This window comes from Chiloscyllium punctatum, chromosome 45 (assembly GCF_047496795.1).
Source record: "Chiloscyllium punctatum isolate Juve2018m chromosome 45, sChiPun1.3, whole genome shotgun sequence".
In the NCBI taxonomy this organism is placed as follows: Eukaryota; Metazoa; Chordata; class Chondrichthyes; order Orectolobiformes; family Hemiscylliidae; genus Chiloscyllium; species Chiloscyllium punctatum.
Genome location: NC_092783.1, coordinates 20,858,036 through 20,879,335, shown reverse-complemented (window position 1 = coordinate 20,879,335; position 21,300 = coordinate 20,858,036). Strand labels below are relative to the sequence as shown.

Sequence of the window (21,300 nt, the reverse complement as noted above, 5' to 3'; positions counted from 1 at the left end):
TTTACATGCATTTAGAAAGGCAAGGACTGATCAGGGATTGTCAGTAGCATGGCTTTGTATGTGGGAAGTAATGTCTGTCTAACTTGAAGTTTTTGAAGAAGTAACAGGATTGAGGGCAGAGCAGTGGATGTGATCTTTATGGACTTCGACAAGGTTCCCCATGGGAGACTGGTCAGCAAGGTTAGATCACATAGAATAGAGGGAGAACTATCCATTTGGATACCGAACTGGCTCAAAGGTAGAAGACAGAGGGTAGTGTTGGAGGGTTTTTTTTTCAGACTGGAGGCCTGTGACCAGTAGTGTGCCACAAGGCTCAGTGATGGGTCCTATGCTTTTCTTCTTTGGTACGTAGGAAGTATAGTTACTAAGTTTGCAGATGACTCCAAAATTGGAGGTGTAGTGGACAGCAAAGGTGGTTTTCTTTTTCTCAGAGTACAATGGGATCTTGATCAGATGGGCCAGTTTGCCAAGGAAAGATTTAAGAGGCCTAAGGGCCAATGTTTACATGCAGAGAGTGGTGTGTGTATGGAATGAGCTGCCAGGGGAAGTAGTGGAGGCTGGTATAATTGCAGCATTTAAAAGGCATCTGGATGGTATATAAATAGGAGTAGTTTTTGAAGGATATGGGCCAAGTGTTAGTAAATGGGGCTAGATTAACTTAGGGTATCTGGTCGGCATGGAAGCTTTGTACCAAAGGGTCTGTTTGCATATTGTGTATCTCTGACTGTTTATTTCAGTTTTTGCCCTGAGAATTTGGTAGCCTCTTCCGAGGTTTGTCACAAGTTAGAGTTTCTCAACATCAAAACAAAACTGAGGATTCTGTGAATATTGTGGTCTGGAGCTTTAAATTATTTGCGCTGAGGTAACCTAGATCCTAACTTGTGTAAACTCTCTCCTTTTTTCAGGAGAAATTATTTCACATCTCTTGGGATCTTTGAAAACTAACAACAGCTTTTCAAAGTCTGGGTTTTTCCTCCGAGCTCATTCTTGTAAACAGAAAGCAGAACATTTTTGTGAATGAAAATCCTCATTTGTATGAACAGAAAGCAAACTAATGCTTAAGGGTTTACTTTGCTGATAAAACTTCCAGTGCAGGGGAAAAAAAATTGCCCAAGATTGACGACGCCTGGTTTTTAGAAAAATCATATGGCTCCAGAAAGGTTGACTAACTACTAAACCACCTCCTTACACGGGGACCCAAACCCACACTCGTTCAAAACTCAAAATCTGAAATCAACATATTTTGTTCATCCATGGGATGTGGGTGGCTCTGGTGGCTAGGCCAGTGTTTCTTGATCATCTCTAATTGCCCAGAGGGCAGTTAAGAGTCAACCAGACTCTGTGGGTCTGGAGTTCGTGTGTAGGTCAGACCAGGTGAGGATGGCTGTTTCCTTCCCTAAAAGACATTAGTGAATCCAGTTGGGTTTTTCAACAATTGACAATCTACTCTTAATTCCAGAATCTAAATTGAATTCAAATTCTACCATTAGCTGACATCTGTGTGCAAAATAGTGTCTGCATGTGGTTCTAAGTTTACTGTACCTATAACCCAGTAATAAGTTGTATCCTTTTAGGAGGAACACAATGGAAGGAGGTTGATAGGAGAACCTGTAGATTTGTCCAAGAGACCGTTGTGATGCTCCAGTAGCATCACGCTCAGACCCCTGAGTAAGATTCCCCAATTGGTTACGGTTGGGGGGGGGGGGGGGGGCGGTGCGTGAAAAGAAAAGAGCTGGCTACAGTTTGGTACGTAATCTGCAGGGATGGCTTGTTATTGAGCAGGGATCATCAGTTACCTTTGTAGTCACGAGAAAAGTTGTCTATTTTGACTTGCCGCTTTCCTCTTTCGGTGTTGCAGTTTGAAGTTTTAGATTTGAAATTTCAAGTGTCGCCAAACAGCTATTTGATTTGCAGCACAAACAAGGGAAACTTGGAGATTTCACTTTCATCTAAAATGTCAGAGCATTGTTGCATTTCAACACAGCATGAAACATTGTTAGCTTTTGTCTGAAATGTTTGCTCTGATCAGGTTAGATGACGAGGCCTTTGATCATTTTGTGTTGAAATCGAGGGTAATTCTAGAAAGGGTAAAACTGAACTACAAAGTACCCCGATTTCCCTCACTTAAAAATATTATGAATGATGATTGCAATTCCCTTGTATCTGTCTTTTGGTCTTTTTTTTAAAAAGCATTTTTGTTTTAGAATTGGTTAAAGATATCTTGGAAAGTTAGTTTGTGGAATTCTTACTTATTTTGAATACCAGGTTTCTATTGCTACCAGCTACCGATAATTGCATTGAACTACTTTAAATAAAAAACCAGGCTGCTAATGTTGTTTTTTTTTAAAAACAGTGAATGGTCCCAGTGATGAAGTGTATCCGACTGTCTATACTGGTAAAGTGGTGAGGCCATTGCGCAGTGTGGATCCCCAACAGGCTGAATATCAGGGACTTATTGAGATTACAGAAGAAGGTGAGGTTATGTTGTGAATTTCTTGGAGCATGTTTGGACTCTGTGATTAATGTCTAAAACTATATTGAGCAATTAACTGAACATGATGCAGTCACTCCACTTTAGTGATCCTCCTCTTTATTCTTACATGGGGTATGGATCATGTTAGCATTTGTTGCCCAAGCTAAGTTGCTGTTGAATTGTGGCTTGGTGGGTCATTTTAGAGGGAGTTTCAAAATGGGTCATGTCCAAACTAGGCCAGACTAAATGGATAGTAGATTTTGTTCCCTCAAGGATATTAGTGAACCAGATGGATTTTTACAGCAATCAGTGAAGGTGAAATGGTTGTCATTAGAATAACTTTTCTGCATTGCTTTAATGAATTCAAATTTCACTATCTACCATGGTGGAATACAGACCCACGTTCCCAAAACATTAAACTACTAATTATACTAAGGATAGTGATATTGCTATGAGACTAATGCCTCTCGATAATTATGGGTTTTGTTTAGGTTATAATTTGTACTTGTTTATGGACTTTTCTATTTCCATTTCTGTAAGCCCCCTCTCCATTTGATTCTAGCTTTTTGTCTCCTATCCATTGGTCTCTCTCATCTTTAGCAATTTATTCCTTTTTAAGTCTATTCTGCCATTCAATTAAATAATTACTAATCTGCAATCCAACTTCAAAACCTGCCATTGCTGTGTATTCATTTAATATATTTGGTTAACAAGAATTCATCAATCTCCTGTTGAAAGTAACAATTTATTTCAAGTCAGTTGCTATTTTGTGGAAAAGTGTTCCAAGTTTGTGTGTGAAGCTAGCTTCTAATTTCACTCCTGTTGGGTCTGCAATCTCAGATTCCCCAAATAGCTGAAACTGTGTTCTGTTTAATTTAATATCCTAAACCTCTGCCAAGTCATCCCTTTTACCACCTTGTACATTCCAAGTTTGTGTAATTTCTCAAATAATTTTAATTCAGTCCAACTATTCTGTACATCTTGGCTAAATCTAGGCCGCAAGCTTTGCTGAAACTTTTACATTTCCATCTCTTGGGAATTGCCTCTTTGTAACCATCTTTTCATCTATGATTGCATTAATGTGAAGCATCTTTCAATATTTTGCTTTAAAATAGTTTTCTAAATTCTTGCAATATTTTTCTACTGAATTACAACATTTAAAAAGCATCTGGATGGGTACATGAATAGGAAAGGTTTTGAGGAATACGTGCCAAATGTTAGGAAGTGAGACTAGATCAGTTTAGGATATCTGGCACAAACAAGATGGACTCAAGGGTCTTTTTCTGTACTCTGCAACTTTGACTTTACTTCATTTGAATTGGAATGCCTGAAGATCTCATAGAGAAGCTACATTCCATAGTAGAATGGTATCTTTTAGTGCAAAAGTGTTTGTCAAAATTTGACATTTTGCAATTTCAGAACAAACATGACTGAAGTAATAGCATTTAATTTTGATCCTTAATTAATGGGCTGTCTGCTTGTAGTTGAGGTTTTTCTCTAGTCATCCACGCATGTGGTTGACTGACAGATCTGTGAAGATTTTTGCCACTTGAGTCTATCTTTGCTATCCCAAAAACCCTAGTGTCACTTGGCTTGAATTTGCCAACTCAGTCTCCTCTTTGTTCAGAATAGTTCATGATATGTCTTGGGTTTTGTGACTGTGGAATTCTTCTATCGTTTCTGCTGCACTGAAGATGACTGTTGCCATGCCAAGAAGCCATTTTTAACGTACTAATCCAGAACTGTTCAGGTAGCTTTTGTGAAGCACTAAATTAACTGTTGTCATGTACTGGTGGTTTTAAAATGTGTGCTGAAAAGTAATATTTAATACTATTTTGAAGTATTCAGGATTTGGTATGTTCTTGCAGGGCCAATGAAAGGAGAGGTGTATCCTTTCGGCATCATTAGTTTGGCGAACAAAACAGATTGCCTTCAGAAGGGGGAAACTGTCAAATTCCAGCTATGCACTGTGACCCTAACAGGACAGAAATTGGCCTATGATGCCACACCTTTACGAAGAGGCACTGTGGATTGTGTGAAAGATCAGGTGAGTTAATTTGGCATTACATTATACACACACACTTCAGTTAAGCAGATATTGGGGGTTTCTAGAATTTTTCCTCCAATAGTTGAGTTTTAGAACTTAATTGCGTGAACTGTGTTCTCCCCTTATTGAGTGAGGCACTGTCCACGAAGCAATTACAATTTTTAGGTAGCCTTAAAATTCTTCCTCTGTGTATATCTGGGTGGTGTAGAGGTGGAGAGTTGGGCCCTTTTTTAATGTTTTGCTTTACCTGAGCTGGATGGTTATTGTCTAAGAGTGTGGTGCTGGAAAAGCACAGCTGGTCAGGCAGCATCCGAGGAGCAGGAAAGTTGGTGTTTTGACCATAAGCTGTTCATCAGGATGGTTATGGTGGCCAGTTCAGAGATGGACAGCTGAGTGGTAAGCATGTTTTGAGTGCATGCATCTAATTACATGGTCATATAGTACAAATAAGAGTTTTAAAAATTAAATATAAATGCATTGGAGTTGAAGAGAACTTAACTATACTGGACTAATAGTACTGATAATTACTATAGCAGTGAAAATAATGAAATACTGCAGTGAACTTCATAGAGGAAGATTATTAACATGTGTTTCTTTGGTTTGGGTGTTTTATTGTTGCTTTTTTGATTTGTAGCCAGTATTGGAGGGGAAAAATGTTCTTGGTAGTTTTTATAAGCATGGCTGTCAATCCTTAAGCTCCAACGTATATTCTAATGACAACAGATGAACCTCAAACTGGACATGCTGCAATATATCTATCTGTTCAAAGTGTTACTGAAAGAATATTGGTACAGATTTTCTTAGATTGTACATAAATTGATGGCTTAGTGTGTAAAATGCAGAACATGATACAGTAACTGAGAAGATCCTAATATTAATTACAAAATCTGTTGTCAGCAATGTTAGGATGATGGTGGATATTGTCACTGTTACAATGAGTGGGGAAAGTCATCGAGACATCTGAAGCTGGGATTTGTCTGGTTTGCTGAACCTGCATGTTCACCTCAGTTGAGAATACAATTAAGCTCCAGTGGTGTCAGCAGTGTAAATTACTTAACAGCACTCGTGGAAAAGCTCTACTGTTTTCAGATGAGTCAGTGCACACAACAATGAATATTTATGTGAAGTCGTCCAGTAAGTGGCTAACTTTATGATAATTTGCCTGTGAAACTTTGACAACTTTCTCATTGATTCTGGAAGATAGGACCACTAGTTACCCAGGTGGGTGGGAATCTTTACTGGGGGCCAAGTGGGCAGTCTGGGATCTCTGAGATCGTTAACTTGTCTGCTGCTAGGATTTCAGTATGAATCTTTCAGTACACTTTAACTTGTGAACTAATGTTTGTTCACTATATTCGGTTATAGTTATGGCTGTGACACAGTATTGAATAGCTGTTAACTGGTGATTCAAATAATTTGTCACAATTCATTTATTTTTTAAGCATAGGAATGGGAGTGGGTCATTCAGAGTCTCTTGAGCTTGTTCTGATGCTCAGTGACTGATCAGTTTGTGTATTCTCGGGCACTGTTGGCAAAAATGCCATTTTCCTTTCAGCACAACCCCTTTTGGTGTTGGATATGCAGGCAGATAACTTGTTGAATGAATATTATCAATTTGAGTCAACTGTTCTCATTTTGTACAAGTTGATAGTGCCACAGAGGTCTGTTTTTGTGGTTTGACAGTTCAAGGCTGTGTTCTGCTGTGTTTATGGTGAACAAATGTATTTGAGATTTAATGCAGTTCTTTTTGTAGGTTGAGGATTTTTGTGAGGAGTTGGTGGCTGGAAGGAAGAGACTGTTAACTAAATTTTTGCAGGTGGAACAGTATACCACCTTCACAAGGTTTTCAGTCACTGCATTCAAGCTTCAGAGTTTGGCTGGCTGGGTCACTTTACAAACCTTTGGGGGGGTGTGGTGTGGCAGTGCTGTAGCTTTTAGCATTTGGTTGAAGTTTCGCTGGGTCCACAGTTTGAGAATCCCTGTTAGGTACGTTATAACTGCTGCACAGCTAAACCAAAGTCATTTAGATTAGTGAGAAAATCTCACTGAAACACAATTCTTGGATGGCTTGTGTTGTGAAGTGGCTCTCCCTGACTGAAGAGCTTAGAGCTAGGGCTACAGTCAAATAATAGGTCAGCCATTTAGGACTGATGAGAAATAAAATTGTGGGTCTGTTGAAATTCTCCACCTCAGACTGCTGTGGATGCTGAGTAATTTAAGTAAATCCAAGACTAGATTTTTGGTATAGTAGGGACTTGAAGGATATGGGGATAGAGTATTTTGGCTGTGAAAGAGCACAAATATAAATTTAGTCCCCTCAAACCACCTATGATATTCAACAAGATCATGATTCTATACCCATTACTTGTCCTATACTTGAATCCCTTATTCCCAAGGAATTGGTTTAGAAAGTGGAGTTATGTGGAAGTACAGTCAGATCTTATTGACTATCAGAGGAGGCTGAAAGGCAGTGTGACCTCTTCCTGCTCCTGTTTCATTTTATTTACTATCCAAAATACTTGGCATTCCTTTCAAAAGGGATGACAGCTGGCTATATGCAACAAAACTTAAAAAGTGCTTTAAATTCTAGTACACAAATGGACAACCTATTTGTGCATGGTTTTTTTTTCAAAAAAGCATTCGTGACATTAGCCTAAAGGTTGTGATAGCATTAATTTATATGCAACTAGAAGTTGGAAGACTTGCTGCAGCGGTAAATTCTGAAGTGTTAATTTCCAGATTTTTAGTCTGAGTTAAGTTAATTAAACTTTGCCTTTCCTTGCATTACAGTTGATGCTAGCTCCCACTTTCCCCAATTACTGACTCTGCTTGTAACATTATGATGTTTGCAGCTAAGAGTTTGCTGCTTATCCACTTTATACTGTCTGCTAACCCTCTTGCAGATGAAAAATCCTAACCTTTTTAAAGCTTGAGTATTTAATCTTTTGCAGTAAAATTGCACAGTGAGATTGGTGATAATGGATACTAAATGACCAATGTAGTTATAGTTAAAATAAATGTACCAAAGCAATACATCCAAGCAAAGAAGAAAGAAACAAAATTTACAGCCCTGGAACAGCCCTCCAAGCCTGAGCCGATACAAATCCACTGTCTAAACCTATTGCCCAATTCCCAAGGATCTGTATCCCTCTGCTCCCCTCCTCCTCCTGCATCTATGCAGATGCACCTTAAATGAATCTACTGTGCCTGCCTCTGCTGGCAATGTGTTCCAGGCACCTACCACCCTCTGTGTAAAGTACTTTCTGCGTGTATCCCCCTTAAACCTTTCACCTTGAATGCGTGACCTCTCATTACTGAATCCTTCACCCTGATGGAAAAGCTTCTCTATCCACCCTGTCTATACCCTTCATGATTTTGTAAACCTCAATCAGGATTCCCCCCCCCCCCCCCATCTTTTTTTTTCTAATGAAAACAGTCCTAACCTACTCAACTTCTATTCATTGCTACTGCCTTCCATACCAGGCAACATCCTCGTAAACCTTCTCCACACCCTCTCCAAAGCGCCCACATCCTTTTGGTAATGTGGCAACCAGAATTGTACTCCGTATTCTAAATGCAGTTGAACCAAAGTCGTCTTCAGTTTTAACATGATCTGCCAGCTCTTATACTCAATAGCCTGTCTGAAGGCAAGCATATCGTATGTCTCCTTGACCACACTCTTCACCTGTGCAGCCATTATCAAGTTACAATGAACCTATACTCCCAGATCTCTGCACATCAACTTTTCCCAAGCCTCTTCCATTTAGTTTAGCTTGCTCTAGAATTAGACCTCCCAAAATGCATCACCTCATTTGTCTGGATTGAACTCCATCTGCCACTTCTCTGCCCAACTCTCCAGTCTATCTATATTCTCCTGTATTCTTTGACAGTTCGCTATGCTTTCTGCTACTCCACAAATCTTTTGTCATCTGCAAACTTACTGATCATGCTAACAATGCTTCCAGATCGTTCATGTATATCACAAATAACAGTGGCCCCAGCACTGACCCCTGTGGAACACCATTGGTCACCTTTCTCCATTTTGAGAAACTCCCTTCAAAAACTAATCTCTCTCCTGTTGCTCAACCAGTCCTTTATCCACCTAGCTAGAATATCCTGAACAGTGTGACTTTGCTTTTTCTGGGAACCTTATCAAACGCCTTACTAAAGTCCATGCATGTGACATCTTCTTTCATCTATCACATGATAAGCCCATTCTCTTCCAAATATAAATAAATCCTGTCCCTCAGTACTTTTTCCAGCAACTTCCTGACAACTGACATCAGGCTCACTGGTCTGTGGTTACCTGAAATATCCCTACTACCCTCCTTGTCCAGGGAGATAACATTAGCAACCCTCCTCCACCTGTGTTTAAGGATGCTACAAAGATATCCATCAGGGGCCCAGCTATTTCCCTGCTCTTCTCCAGCAACTTGGGGTAGATCCCATCTGAACACTGATGCAAAATAGTCATTGTGAATCTCACCCACTTTCTCAGATTCGACACAACCTTCCTTGCTTCCTTATATTTTAGTGGACCAACCTTTTCTCTAGTTGCCCTCTTGTTTCTTTTATATGGATAAAAGGCCTTGGGATTCTCCTTAATTCTGCTTGCACGAGTTACTTGATCCCTTTAGCCAGCTTGATTCCTCATTTAAGATTAGTCCTACTCTCCCGATATTCCTCCAAAGCCTATTCTGTTCTTAACTGCCTGGACTTCATGTACGCTTCCTTTTCCCTCTTGGCTTGTCACATGATTTCCACAGTTCATGAATCATGCCTCTCCTATCCCTTTCAACGGTACATACCTATCCTGCACTATCTTCAACCTATATTTGAAAGCCTTCCACATGTCAAATGTGGACTTCCTTTGAAATAGCTGCTCCCAATCCATATTTCCGAGCTCCTGTCTAATTTTGATATAATTGGCCTTGGCCTAGTTTAGTACTCTTCCCTTAGGACCACACTCATCTTTGTCTGAGTATTGCAAAACTTGAATTGTGGTCACTGTTCCCAAAGAAATCCCCCCACTGCAGGTTCTACCACCTGGCCTGGCTCTTTCCCTAGTACCAGGTCCAATATGGCCCCTTCCCTCATCGGACTATTGACATGCTGCTCTAGAAAACTCTCCTGGATGCTTCTTACAAATTCCGCCCCATCCAGACTTCTGACACTAAGTGTATCCCAGTCAATGTTGGGAAAATTAAAATCTCCCATCACCACCACCCTGTTGCCTCTACACCTTTCCATAATCTGTTTACCTCTTGTTCTTCACACTTATTGTTGGGAGGCCTGTAATATAGCCCCCGCAATGTAAATACACCCTCTATTTCCCAGCTCCACCCATAATGCCTCACTGCTCAAGCCCTCCATAGTGTCCTCTTTTAGCACAGCTGTGACATCATCCCTGACCAGCAATGCAACTCATTCTCCACACGCCCCCCCACCCTTTCCCTTCCTGTCCGGTCTGAAGTGTCTATGACCTTACTTGCATGATTTTAGTTGTCAATCTGGCCCTTCCTTCAACAGTGTCTCTGATCACAATAACATTATATTCCCAGGCACTGATCTAAGCCCTAGGTTCTTGTGCCTTACCCAATATACTCTTTGTATTAAAGTATATGCACTTCAGGCCACCAATTCTTTTGCGTTCATCTGCTCTCTGCCTACTCTTTCCCTTTATTAATGCTAACTTTGTGATCCTCACAGTCTCTAGTTTCCACCTCACTGTCTACTCATCTTCCCCTTCTGGTTCCCAGCCCCCTGCCACATTAATGTAAACCCCCCCCCCCCCCCCCCCACCCCCTCCAACCGCAGTAGCAAAACTCCCCCATGGACATTACTTGCAGTCTGGTTCAGATGTAGACTAGGAGAAAGTGAGGACTGCAGATGCTGGAGATCAGAGCTGAAAATGTGTTGCTGGAAAAGCGCAGCAGGTCAGGCAGCATCCAAGGAGCAGGAGAATCGACGTTTCAGGCATCGATGCCCGAAACGTCGATTCTCCTGTTCCTTGGATGCTGCCTGACCTGCACTTTTCCAGCAACACATTTTCAGCTCAGATGTAGACTATCCAATTTGCAATAGTTTCGCCTTCCCCAGAACCAGTCCGTGTCCCACAAATCTGAACCCCTCTCCCCTATTACCATCCCTCAAGCCACGTGTTCGTCCTGCCTATTCTTTCATCACTACCCTGGAGAGCATGTGACACTGCTTGCAATCCTGAGATTGCTACCTTTTGAGGTCCTCCTCTTTAACTTGTCTCCTAGCTTCCTGAATTCTGTTTTCAGGGCCTCCTCTCGTTTTTTTTTACTTATCATTGGTGCCTATGTGCACTATGCCCACTGGCTGTTCACCCTCCCCTTTCAGAATGCTCTGTAGCCAATTGGTGACATCCCTGACCCGAACACCTGGGAGGCAACATACCATCTGGGAGTGTCTCTTGGCCACAGACCTGTCTATCTACCCCCCCTTGCAATAGAATGAGTCTTTTTCCTGCCCTTCTGAACAGAAGTGCCCATCACTGTGCCATGATCCTGGCAACTCCTGCCCTGCCCTGGTGAGCCATCTCCCCAACACTGATTTACATGTTTGAGGGATATGATCGCAGGGGACATCTGCACTGCCTTCCTACTCTTTCTCTGCCTTTTGGTCATCTCTTCACCGTCTCCCTCAACAGTTCTAATCTGCGGTGTGTACAGTTCACTAAACTTGCTATCCACGACTACCTCAGCATCGTGGATGCTCCACAATGAGTCCATCTGCAGCTCCAGAGCCATCATGAGGTCAAACAGCTGCAGCTGGACATGCTTCTTACAAGTGTAAGAGTCAGGGATGTCAGCCACATCAGGCAGTTTCATGGAGTTACTGAACTTGAGGCATTAAAAGAGGGAAATGTAAAGTGAGGTCCTTCATCTGGAAAACAGGAAGGTAAGTACCCGGGTCACGGTTAAGCATGTATGGAAGTCAGGTTTGCTGCCTTTGCCAAACTGTATGCTACTTGATTCAAATTATGGATTTGTAAATATTTCAATATCATTTTAAAGATTTAATGATTTAGAGTATTAAAAAATGTTTTTTCCATTTTTGGTATGGAAGGCAGCACCTTTCAGAATTTGGTACAGTCATTCCACAGTATCTGAGAGAGGTTTGGGAATTGAGGGGGGGGGGGAATTCCATTTGAGAACCCTCAAATTATGAAAGTTGCAAGTGCAGAACTCATTTTAAAAATCGTGAATATGATTTTTACTGCCCGTGGATGCTTATTTTCGTTTGCAGATAGGTGAATTTACGATTTTGCAGAGGATTTCCTGGAATTAACACGTTTTTGACATGCATATATATTATAAAGTGTTTGATTGTGTAATTTTTGAATAGGACCTGCTGTAGATGGAATGAAGTAAGCAAGGTTTCTGTCAATCAAAGTGAAGGATTATTTGATGTACAGATTTGAGATCGCATCTAAGTACATACATTAATAGGTGCACTTATCAGAATAACTTTTAAAATATCGTATAGTGACTTAATGTTTCTTTGTAAAATTGTAATGTAGCTTTTTCTATGCAAACTATTCCACAGCAGCAAGCTGTTTCAAGCTACAATAGTAGTTTCCATAGCAATATACAATTCGTGCTGCATTTTTGCAAAGGGTGTATTGAGGAGTACAAATTCCACTGACTTGTGCTGGTAGATCTGTATAATGTTAATAACTGCTTCAACCAGTACATGACATTCAGGAATTCATTTTTTTGAATGTGTTTTTTTAAATTGGCAAATGAACAAATACTATTTGTAGTTTTTTTTAAAAAATGTTTAATTCCAACAATACCATGCAGGAGAAATGGGCAAAGCAAAATATTTTGGGGCTGTTTTATTTAATCTTATGAATGGGCTGAACAAATTAGCTTGTATTAAAGGATAAGGCAAAATTATTCATATTATTTCACTAATATGAACTTCAGGAACTGGCCTGCTTATTTTGAATTCAACTTTAAGACTTTGAGGTGGTGTGCAGTCCCAGTACCACTATTGCCTTTCTTTTTCTCTCCCTGCGATATTAACATTCTCCCTAATCACTTACAAACCAAAATTTGTTTTTCTGGTGCCACTTACCTCTGCAGCTGTCAGTTTGCCACCCTTGAGTAATAACTACTCGTGTGTCTGACTTTTCTGTCCCCTCCTCTTGGTCAGAGTTTGAGATCATTTAAATCTGAAGTCATTAGATTTGAACTTGAGTGATAACCAAAGTTGCTGTTTGAAGCCTTTCAGTTTTTAGTTTCACTATTGAGGCTTGTATATAGTTCGAAAACCTAATGTAACACAGCCCCACAAAGCTTTAAGCAAGTTTGCAATCCAAATTGGATTTCTAAATGTTGCTGTTCATGGTGTCCATTTTCTTTGTGTATGCTCCTTCTAATGATGACTGTGGTTTTTCTAGTTTGGCTTCATTAACTATGAAGTTGGTGATGGTAAAAAGCTGTTCTTCCGTGTGAATGAGGTACTGGATGGTGTTGAGTTGCAGCCAGGAGATGAGGTGGAGTTCTCTGTCATCTTAAACCAGCGTACAGGAAAGTGCAGTGCCTGCAATGTGTTCCGTGTCAGGTGAGCTTTTGGTGTAAACAAAAAAATGTATTGCATAGAAAAGCAAAAAAGAGGTTTTGATGCTCCGTCTCATTTAATACCTTAGCTGTGGATGTTGTAATGATACCCTAGCTATGGCTGTTCACTGATTTGTTCAGCTAAAGTTTACCAAATTACTGATTTTAATTTTTGTTTTGCTTTATCACTTTAGCAGAAACTGTTAAATCCATTCCTTGTATGACACTGCAATCTGACGTAAAAATTGTAGCCAAGCTTAGTAATTCTTAGTTAACATTTCAAGCCAGAAATACACTTAAACCTTGTACTGTCAAATTATAGAAGATATAATTCAGGTTGACTTCAACAATATTCAGCTTGTGGTTAAATTCAAAAATAGTTTAAGATGCTGCACATGCATATCACATGGCTGCATCTTTTCTGTAACTGCCATTGCACAATGTTTTGGATCTACAAGGATGGATCTGTCCAGTGTAAGAGTTCTGTAAACTTGCTTCAGTGCACAGGCTGACATTGGTGTAGTGTGCTCCCAGAAGCATTATTAGCTGTTGCTTGATTTTTCTGTGGTGCAGTTGAGATTATTTCAGGTGGATCTAAAAATTTGCTATAATTTGGATTAAAATTCTAAATTTTGAAATTGAAACCCTTGAAAGTATCATCTTGATTTAACAAGTGAATTTTTAATCCTATTTTTTACCAATTTCCCAAACTTTTGTCATTTACATAAATGATTTGGATGCGAGCATAAGAGGCACAGTTAGTAAGTTTGCAGATGACACCAAAATTGGCGGTGTAGTGGACAGTGACTATTACAACAGGATCTGCACCAGGTGAGAAGTGGCAGATGGAGTTTAATTCCGATAAATGTGAGGTGCTGCAAATCTTAGTAGGACTTATACACTTAATGGTAAGGTCCTCGGGAGTGTTGCTGAACAAAGAGACCTTGGACTGCAGATTCGTAGCTCCTTGAAAGTAGAGTCGCAGGTAGATAGGATAGTGTATGCTTTCATTTATTGGTCAGAGTAGTGAGTACAGGAGTTGGAGGTCATGTTGCGGCTGTACAGGACATTGGTTAGGCCACTGTTGGAATATTGCGTGCAATTCTGGTCTCCTTCCTATCGGAAAGATGTGAAACGTGAAAGGGTTCAGAAAAGATTTATAAGGATGTTGCCAGGGTTGGAGGATCTGAGCTACAGGCTGGGGCTGTTTTTCCCTGGAATGTCTGAGGCTGAGGGGTGACCTTAGTTTACAAAATTGAGGGGCATGGATCGGATAAATAGACAGTCTTTTCCCTGGGATCGGGGAGTCCAGAACTAGAGGGCATAGGTTTAGGGTGAGAGGGGAGAGATATAAAAGAGACCTAAGGGGCAACATTTTCACACAGAGGGTGGTACGTGTATGGAATGAGCTGCCAGAGGATGTGGTGGAGGCTGGTACAATTGCAACATTTTAAAAGGCATTTGGATGGGTATATGAATAGGAAGGGTTTGGAGGGATATAGGCCGGGTGCTGGCAGGTGGGACTAGTTTGGGTTGGGATATCTGGTCGGCATGGACGGGTTGGACAGAAGGGTCTGTTTCCATGCTGTACACCTCTTGTGACTCTGACTCTAATAGAAGAGTGAGAGCACAGTCAGATCAGTTTTTCTTTTTGTTTAAAAAGAGAACTTACAGTCAAAGAAACATACCCTTTGTTCCAAAGCATCCATGCCGAATAGGTATCTTAAATCTAGTCCTATATGCCAACATTTTGGCCCCATCCCTCTAAACGCTTGCAATTCTTATATCAATGCAGATGCCTTTTAAATCTTGTAATTGTATCAGCCTCCACTACGACCTCTGGCAGCTCATTCCATACATGCATTCTTTGTGTGAAAGCATTGTCCCTTCACTCCCTTTTAAATCTTCTCCCCTCTCACCTTAACCTATGCCCTCTAGTTTTGGACTCCCCTATCCTGGACAAAGGACCTAAACTATTCACCCTATCAATGTCCCTCATTTTGTAAAACCTTCATAAAACCACTCCTCATCCTTTGCTCCAGGGAAAATAGCCCCACCAGCCTCCCCTAGTAGCTCAAACCCTCCAACCCTGCAGCATCCTTAAGTCCTTTTGGAACCCTTTCAAGTTTCACAACATATTTCCTATAGCAAGGAGACCAGAACTGAATGCAGCACTCCAAAAATGGTCTAACCAGTATCCTGTACAGCTACATCATGACCTCCCAACTCCTATATTCAATGCACTCTACAATTAATGCAAGAGTATCAAACATGGCTTTCATTGTGACTCCATTTTTCAAGGAAGTATGCGCCTGTACTCAAAGGTATCTGTTCAGCAACACTCCCAAGGACTTTACCATTAAGTGTATAAGTCCTGCCTGTTTTGCCTTTCCAAAATGTAGCACCACACATTTATCTAAATTAAACTCCATCTGCCACTCCTCGGCCCATTGGCCTATCCGATTAAGGTCTCTTACTCGGAGGTAAACTTTGTCCACTAGACCTCCCAGATTTGGTGTCATACCTCCTACGTTCATATCCAAATGATTTTTATAAATGATAAAAAGCATTGGACCCACAGCGATCCTTGTGGTTCACCATTGGTCACACGCCTCCAGCCTGAAAAGCGACCCTCCACCACCACCACCACCCCTCCCTTTTGATTTGGTTCTGTACCCAAATGACTAGTTCTCCCTGTGTATTCCATGTGATTTGAACCTTGCTAACCAACCTACCATGATTTTTTTTCAGAAAATCAAAACATTCGTTTTTTTTTAATAATGTAGAGGTCACAATACAGTGTTACCTGAATCAGAAGGTTGTGGGTTCAAACCCCCCTATTGATACTTTAATTGACAAGGAGGTGCTGCATTATGGAGGTGCTGTCTTTGAGGTGAAATGTTATCCATAGGATCATGTCCTTAAGGTGAAAGCACAAAAGGTTCCATTTGAAATGCACTATGTAGACTTCTAACTTAGCCAGCCAGGACTAGCCCTTAATTGCACGCCTCTTCCCTAAATCCCTCCGTTCTGTCAAAATGCACTTGCAAATTGAGTGCAAAGCAAAAATGTTCTCACTTGTTTAGTGTATATAGTAGGTTTCACTGGATTGTTTTGTTTTTGTGTGTAGTGAGGGCCCTCGACCTGTGGCAGCTCCACGTCCTGACCGTTTAGTACATCGTTTGAAGAGCATCACATTGGATGACGCAAGCGCTCCAAAACTGGTCGTGCTTCGCCAGCCAAAGGGACCTGATAACTCAAAGGTGAATACTGTAACGGCGGTGAGAACTTTTAATCAGGTGGTTGATATGCTCGTGAGTAATTTGTGTTAGAACCTACATTTTAATAGTTTGCTCAAGTCTGACCTCTCGCTCCTCTCAGATTTGAATTATGGTTTTGTAATCAAGACTCCAAACTGTTGTCTCTTTTCCCAAAACATTGCAATTACTTGATTGTTTTATTAAATCTTACTGAAAAGCACAATTATGATTCAGGTCAAATGGGCCTGGGACTTTAACGTGTTGTTGCTTGATTATTCATGAGGTTTATCTCTCAGTGGAAATGCCAAAACTAGCATTGTTTCAACTTTTTATTCTTATCAGTATCAAACCTGTATTTTTCAGGACATTTTAAAAACTAAAAGTGCAGTTTCAACCTATACTGATTTGTGGTTCACATTTCTTAACTATATTAAAGGCACTCACTACAATATATAGTTTCAAAGTTGCCAGCACCTTATCTGAATAGCCTTTTTAACTGTCGCAAGCCCAGCGAATGGCAGAAGTTGAGCAGAAACCAGATTCCATCACCAACCCCCTTACTATGTCACCTGCCTCTTTATAACTTGGGGAACATTGGAATTTTGTTTAGAAGTCCCACAGAGGCAGTCCAGCTGAATAGGTAAATCAGCACAAGATTGGTCTTCCTGTCCTGACCTGCATCACAGCAGTCATTTAGGGATTCAAAAACATTCTAGTTTTCAGCTTGTCATCAGTTACCAATATGATCTTGAGTACAGAGCAGTTGGTTTTGTGAATGAACCAATAGTTGTCAATGTAGTTGCTAAAATATCTGCAGCTGAAATTTACCTTCAATAACAACAAATATTTTAACAGCACTAGCAACTTCTTCACAGGTTTGTTTTTACTGTAGTTTTCTCAACGATTGAGTTGCCTGTGATGTAAATGTTGCTCCATGTTTTTAATTCCCAATTATTTAACATGTGTATTTGCATCAAGATGTCCAGATTTCATATATACTTCCAGGTCTGTGACCCTAAGCTGATGAGTCCACAACGTTTGATTGCACAGGATGTTTTGGTTGAGTTGATTTTTGAGCCTCCCTTAATCCCCTCCATTGTGTTTTCTATTAGACCTTAGTGGTGCAAGAGTGTGAAACTGCTTCTATTCTTTCTCCAAGCTTTGGGATATTGTTTCAGCTATAGTGCAAACTGAAAATCTGAACTGGAGCTATTTTCTGAGTTAGATACACAGCTATTGCACCTCAAACTTGGGCAGAAACCAAATGCTGTATGCTTGACAGAGCACGTATGAGAGGTCTCTTGGGGAAATACAAGCGAAGTAAGAGTTGACATTTTATTATAAACTACAGGGATATCAGCATAAAAATAGATGACTGAGACTTCAATCATCTGATACCAGTTTGATTGTGTCCCTTCAAAAACCAAACTACTAAGAGTTCATCCAGATGACAATCCCTAAGCACCTGGAAGCCCTATTAAAAAGATTAGTTGAGAAACATAACTCTGTTCTGAAGAGAAATAAAATCCTGAATTTTTAGGACCCAGCACAAATCATCTCATGGGTGTCATCTTTTCTGCTGAGAAGTAGTCCTCATGGTTATATTGCACACTTATTTTAAGTTTAGCATGTGGTGCAGTGTGTAGGCTTGGCCCCTTAGTACTGAAACCCCAGAGGGATCACAGTGGTCACATCATGCTTAGTCATAGTATCCTTGGCTGAGGAAGACTTTAAAAGATCCTCTTCCCGATTGTTCTGTCTCATGGCCTGCCAACAGTCAGCATTGACAATCACTTTGTTATTTGGTACCTTTATCTGCTGCCTTCTGCAGAACTAGAAGAGGGCAAAAATTCAGGAAGTGACCAAGTCTCTGGTTTCAGCAATTGTGTTTGTCTGCATAACACAATTGGGTCATAGAGATGAATAGCATGGAAACAGATCCTTCAGTCCAAACCGTCCATGCCGACCAGATATCCCAACCCAATCTAGTCCCACCTGCCACCACCCTGCCCAAACCCTTCCTATTCATATACACATCCAAATGCCTCTTAAATGTTGCAATTGTACCAGCTTCCTCCACATCCTCTGGCAGCTCATTCCATACACGTGCCACCCTGTGTGTGAAAAAGCTGCCCCTTAGGTCTCTTTCATATCTTTCCCCTCTCACCCTAAACCTATGCCCTCTAGTTCTGGACTCCCCCACCCAAGGGAAAAGACTTTGACTATTTATCCTATCCATGCCCATCATAATTTTGTAAACCTCTATAAGGTCACCCCTCAGCCTCCGACGCTCTAGGGAAAACAGCCCCAGCCTGTTCAGCCTCTCCCTGTAGCTCAGATCCTCCAACCCTGGCAACATCCTTGTAAATCTTTTCTGAACCCTTTCACGTTTCACAACATCTTTCCAATACGAAGGAGACCAGAATTGCATGCAGTATTCCAACAGTGGCCTAACCAATGACCTGTACAGACATGACATGACCTCCCAACTCCTGTACTCAATATTCTAACCAATAAAGGAAAGTATACCAAACGCATTCTTCACTGTCCCATCTACCTTCAACTCCACTTTCAAGGAGCTATGAACCTGCAGTCCAAGGTCTTTGTTCAGCAACACTCCCTAGGACCTTACCATTAAGGGTACAAGTCCTGCTAAGATTTGCTTTCCCAACATGCAGCACCTCGCATTTATCTGAATTAAACTCTGTCACTTCTCAGCCCATTGGCCCATCTGGTCCAGATCCTGTTGTAATCGAAGGTAACCCTCTTCGCTGTCCACTACTCCACCAATTTTGGTGTCATCTGCAAACTTCCTAACTGTACTACTTATGCTCGCATCCAAATAACTTATGTAAATGACAAAAATAGAGGACCCAGCACTGATCCTTGTGGCACTCCACTGGTCACAGGCCTCCAGTCTGAAAAACAACCCTCCACCATCACCCTTTGTCTTCTACCTTTTGAGCCAGTTCTGTATCCAAATGGATAGTTCTCCCTGTATTCCATGGGATCTAACCTTGCTGATCAGTCTCCCATGGGAAACCTTGTCAAACGCCTTACTGAAGTCCATATAGATCACATCTACCGCTCTGCCCTCATCAATCATCTTTGTAACTTCTTCAAAAAACTCAGTCGAGTTTGTGAGACATGATTTCCCAAGCACAAAGCCATGTTGACTATCCCAAATCAGTCCTTGCCTTTCCAAATACATGTACGTCCTGTCCCTCAGGATCCCCTCCAACAACTTGCCCACCACCAAGGTCAGGCTCACCGGTCTATAGTTCCCTGGCTTGTCTTTACCGCCCTTCTAAAACAGTGGCACCACTTTGGCAACCTCCAGTCTTCCTGCTGTAAATCAAATTTACTATGCATTTGACTTGCAAATGAAGCCTGCAAGGTATTTAAGATCAGTGTAAAGTTTGGCAATTGTGGCTTTGAAGTGTGAAGAATTTAGCTCCTGAATTTTATTATATTTTAGGTCAACTCTGCAGTTTTCTTGCCAATGAAAGTTGTAAATCTGAAGTCTTAATTTATCAACTTGTTTCTGCTGTACCAGTTTGCTACAGAAGTCGAGAAATTAACCATTTGTTTTATTACTTACAGGGATTCATTGCAGAGAGAAAGATTCGTCAAGCTGGAGTCATCGATTGATTTCTTTTCTCTTCCCCCAGCAAGCACATTACCCAATGCAGTATCTTCGGGGAGGGGAGGGTTTACGCAAGATTAGTCTGCCTCTACTACCCTGTGTTTCCCAGTCCCAAATGGAACACAGTTAATCTATATTTTCAAGCAAATCTTCAGTTCTACAACTTGTCTGTGCTTTTATCAAAAGCTTAAAAAAAATACAAAATGAAGCAAAAACAAAAAAAATACAAAAAAGGTAACGCACAGGCTCGGGGCAGTGAATAAGCAGGAAGCCTTATTAGTCTCTCAACCTTATAGGAGCTTGATTTAAAATCAAACAGCATCTTACATCAGTGCTAATTTGAATTTGTAAGTTTATTTGCCTTTATATGTTAGGAAAAAAAAAATCTGAAACACTCGAGTGCCATGAGTGCTGGCTTTCATTTAAATCTTTAAATACAAGTTTGATGCTGTGGAGCACTGCAGCCTTGGAACCCTATTCCAGAAACTAACAGATCTGTGCCTAAAAACAAATATCACTGTTATTCCCACAAAGGGCACCCTGTGTAATGCCGAATGAAAAAGAACGGCTGACTTTTTTTTAAAAAGTATATTAATGCATCAAGGTGGAAATGTTAATTGTTGGTACTGTATATATGCCTTTTGCATAGAAACAGGGAGACTAGTTGATATCAAGCGTTAGTAATCAAATAACTGGTCTGTGTTATTATACCAAATAAGATCAGGAATTTAATTGTTGATGTGGGACAGAGGCAGTACCCTGTTTCTGTTTCGCCTCTGCTCACAGTTTGGGGTTTGTCTAAACTGGGAGATTGCTTTGTTCTTGCAAGAAAGAAAATAAAACACCTGGCTTTCTCCTGTGTCCCTGTTAATGGTCATGAAAAACTAGAATAAAAAGTTTTACCATAAAGTTTGAAATCTTAAATTGACTTTGTCTACCTGGATCTCTGGACATTGTATGAGATTCTTCCATTGGTTTTACTGAATTTAAATAGTTAATTTAATAACTTCAGGGCATGGCATGTGTGAATAAATTGAGCACAAGGAGGAATTTTTCCATCTAAAATTATGAAAGACTTCAAGTAGAATGTTGCCTGCCAGTACATCCAGAGCATGTTTTGAAAAGAGCAACTGTCTTGCCGTCAACAAACATTAATATAGCCTGACATGAATCCCTGACATGAAGTGTGGCATGCATGAGGTATGAAGTGAGGTGAAAGGCACTTACACTGTGAATATTTATTCCAAGTTAAAAGTATTGGATAAAATTTGCTACACTGT

General features: G+C 40.6%; 1 protein-coding gene across 6 annotated transcripts in view; it reads left to right on the top strand.

Moving 5' to 3' along the window:
* csde1 (cold shock domain containing E1, RNA-binding) overlaps positions 1-20,929 on the top strand; it is a 102,713-nt gene extending 81,784 nt beyond the window's left edge. For all 6 annotated transcript variants that reach the window (XM_072563426.1, XM_072563424.1, XM_072563425.1 and 3 more), the window contains 5 exons: positions 2,354-2,473; positions 4,342-4,520; positions 12,955-13,118; positions 16,245-16,377; positions 19,978-20,929. In XM_072563426.1, coding sequence (XP_072419527.1) covers positions 2,354-2,473; positions 4,342-4,520; positions 12,955-13,118; positions 16,245-16,377; positions 19,978-20,025 — 644 coding nt within the window. In that variant the 3' untranslated portion in view covers positions 20,026-20,929. The remainder of the gene's footprint in view (positions 1-2,353; positions 2,474-4,341; positions 4,521-12,954; positions 13,119-16,244; positions 16,378-19,977) is intronic.
* Positions 20,930-21,300: the final 371 nt, after the last annotated feature.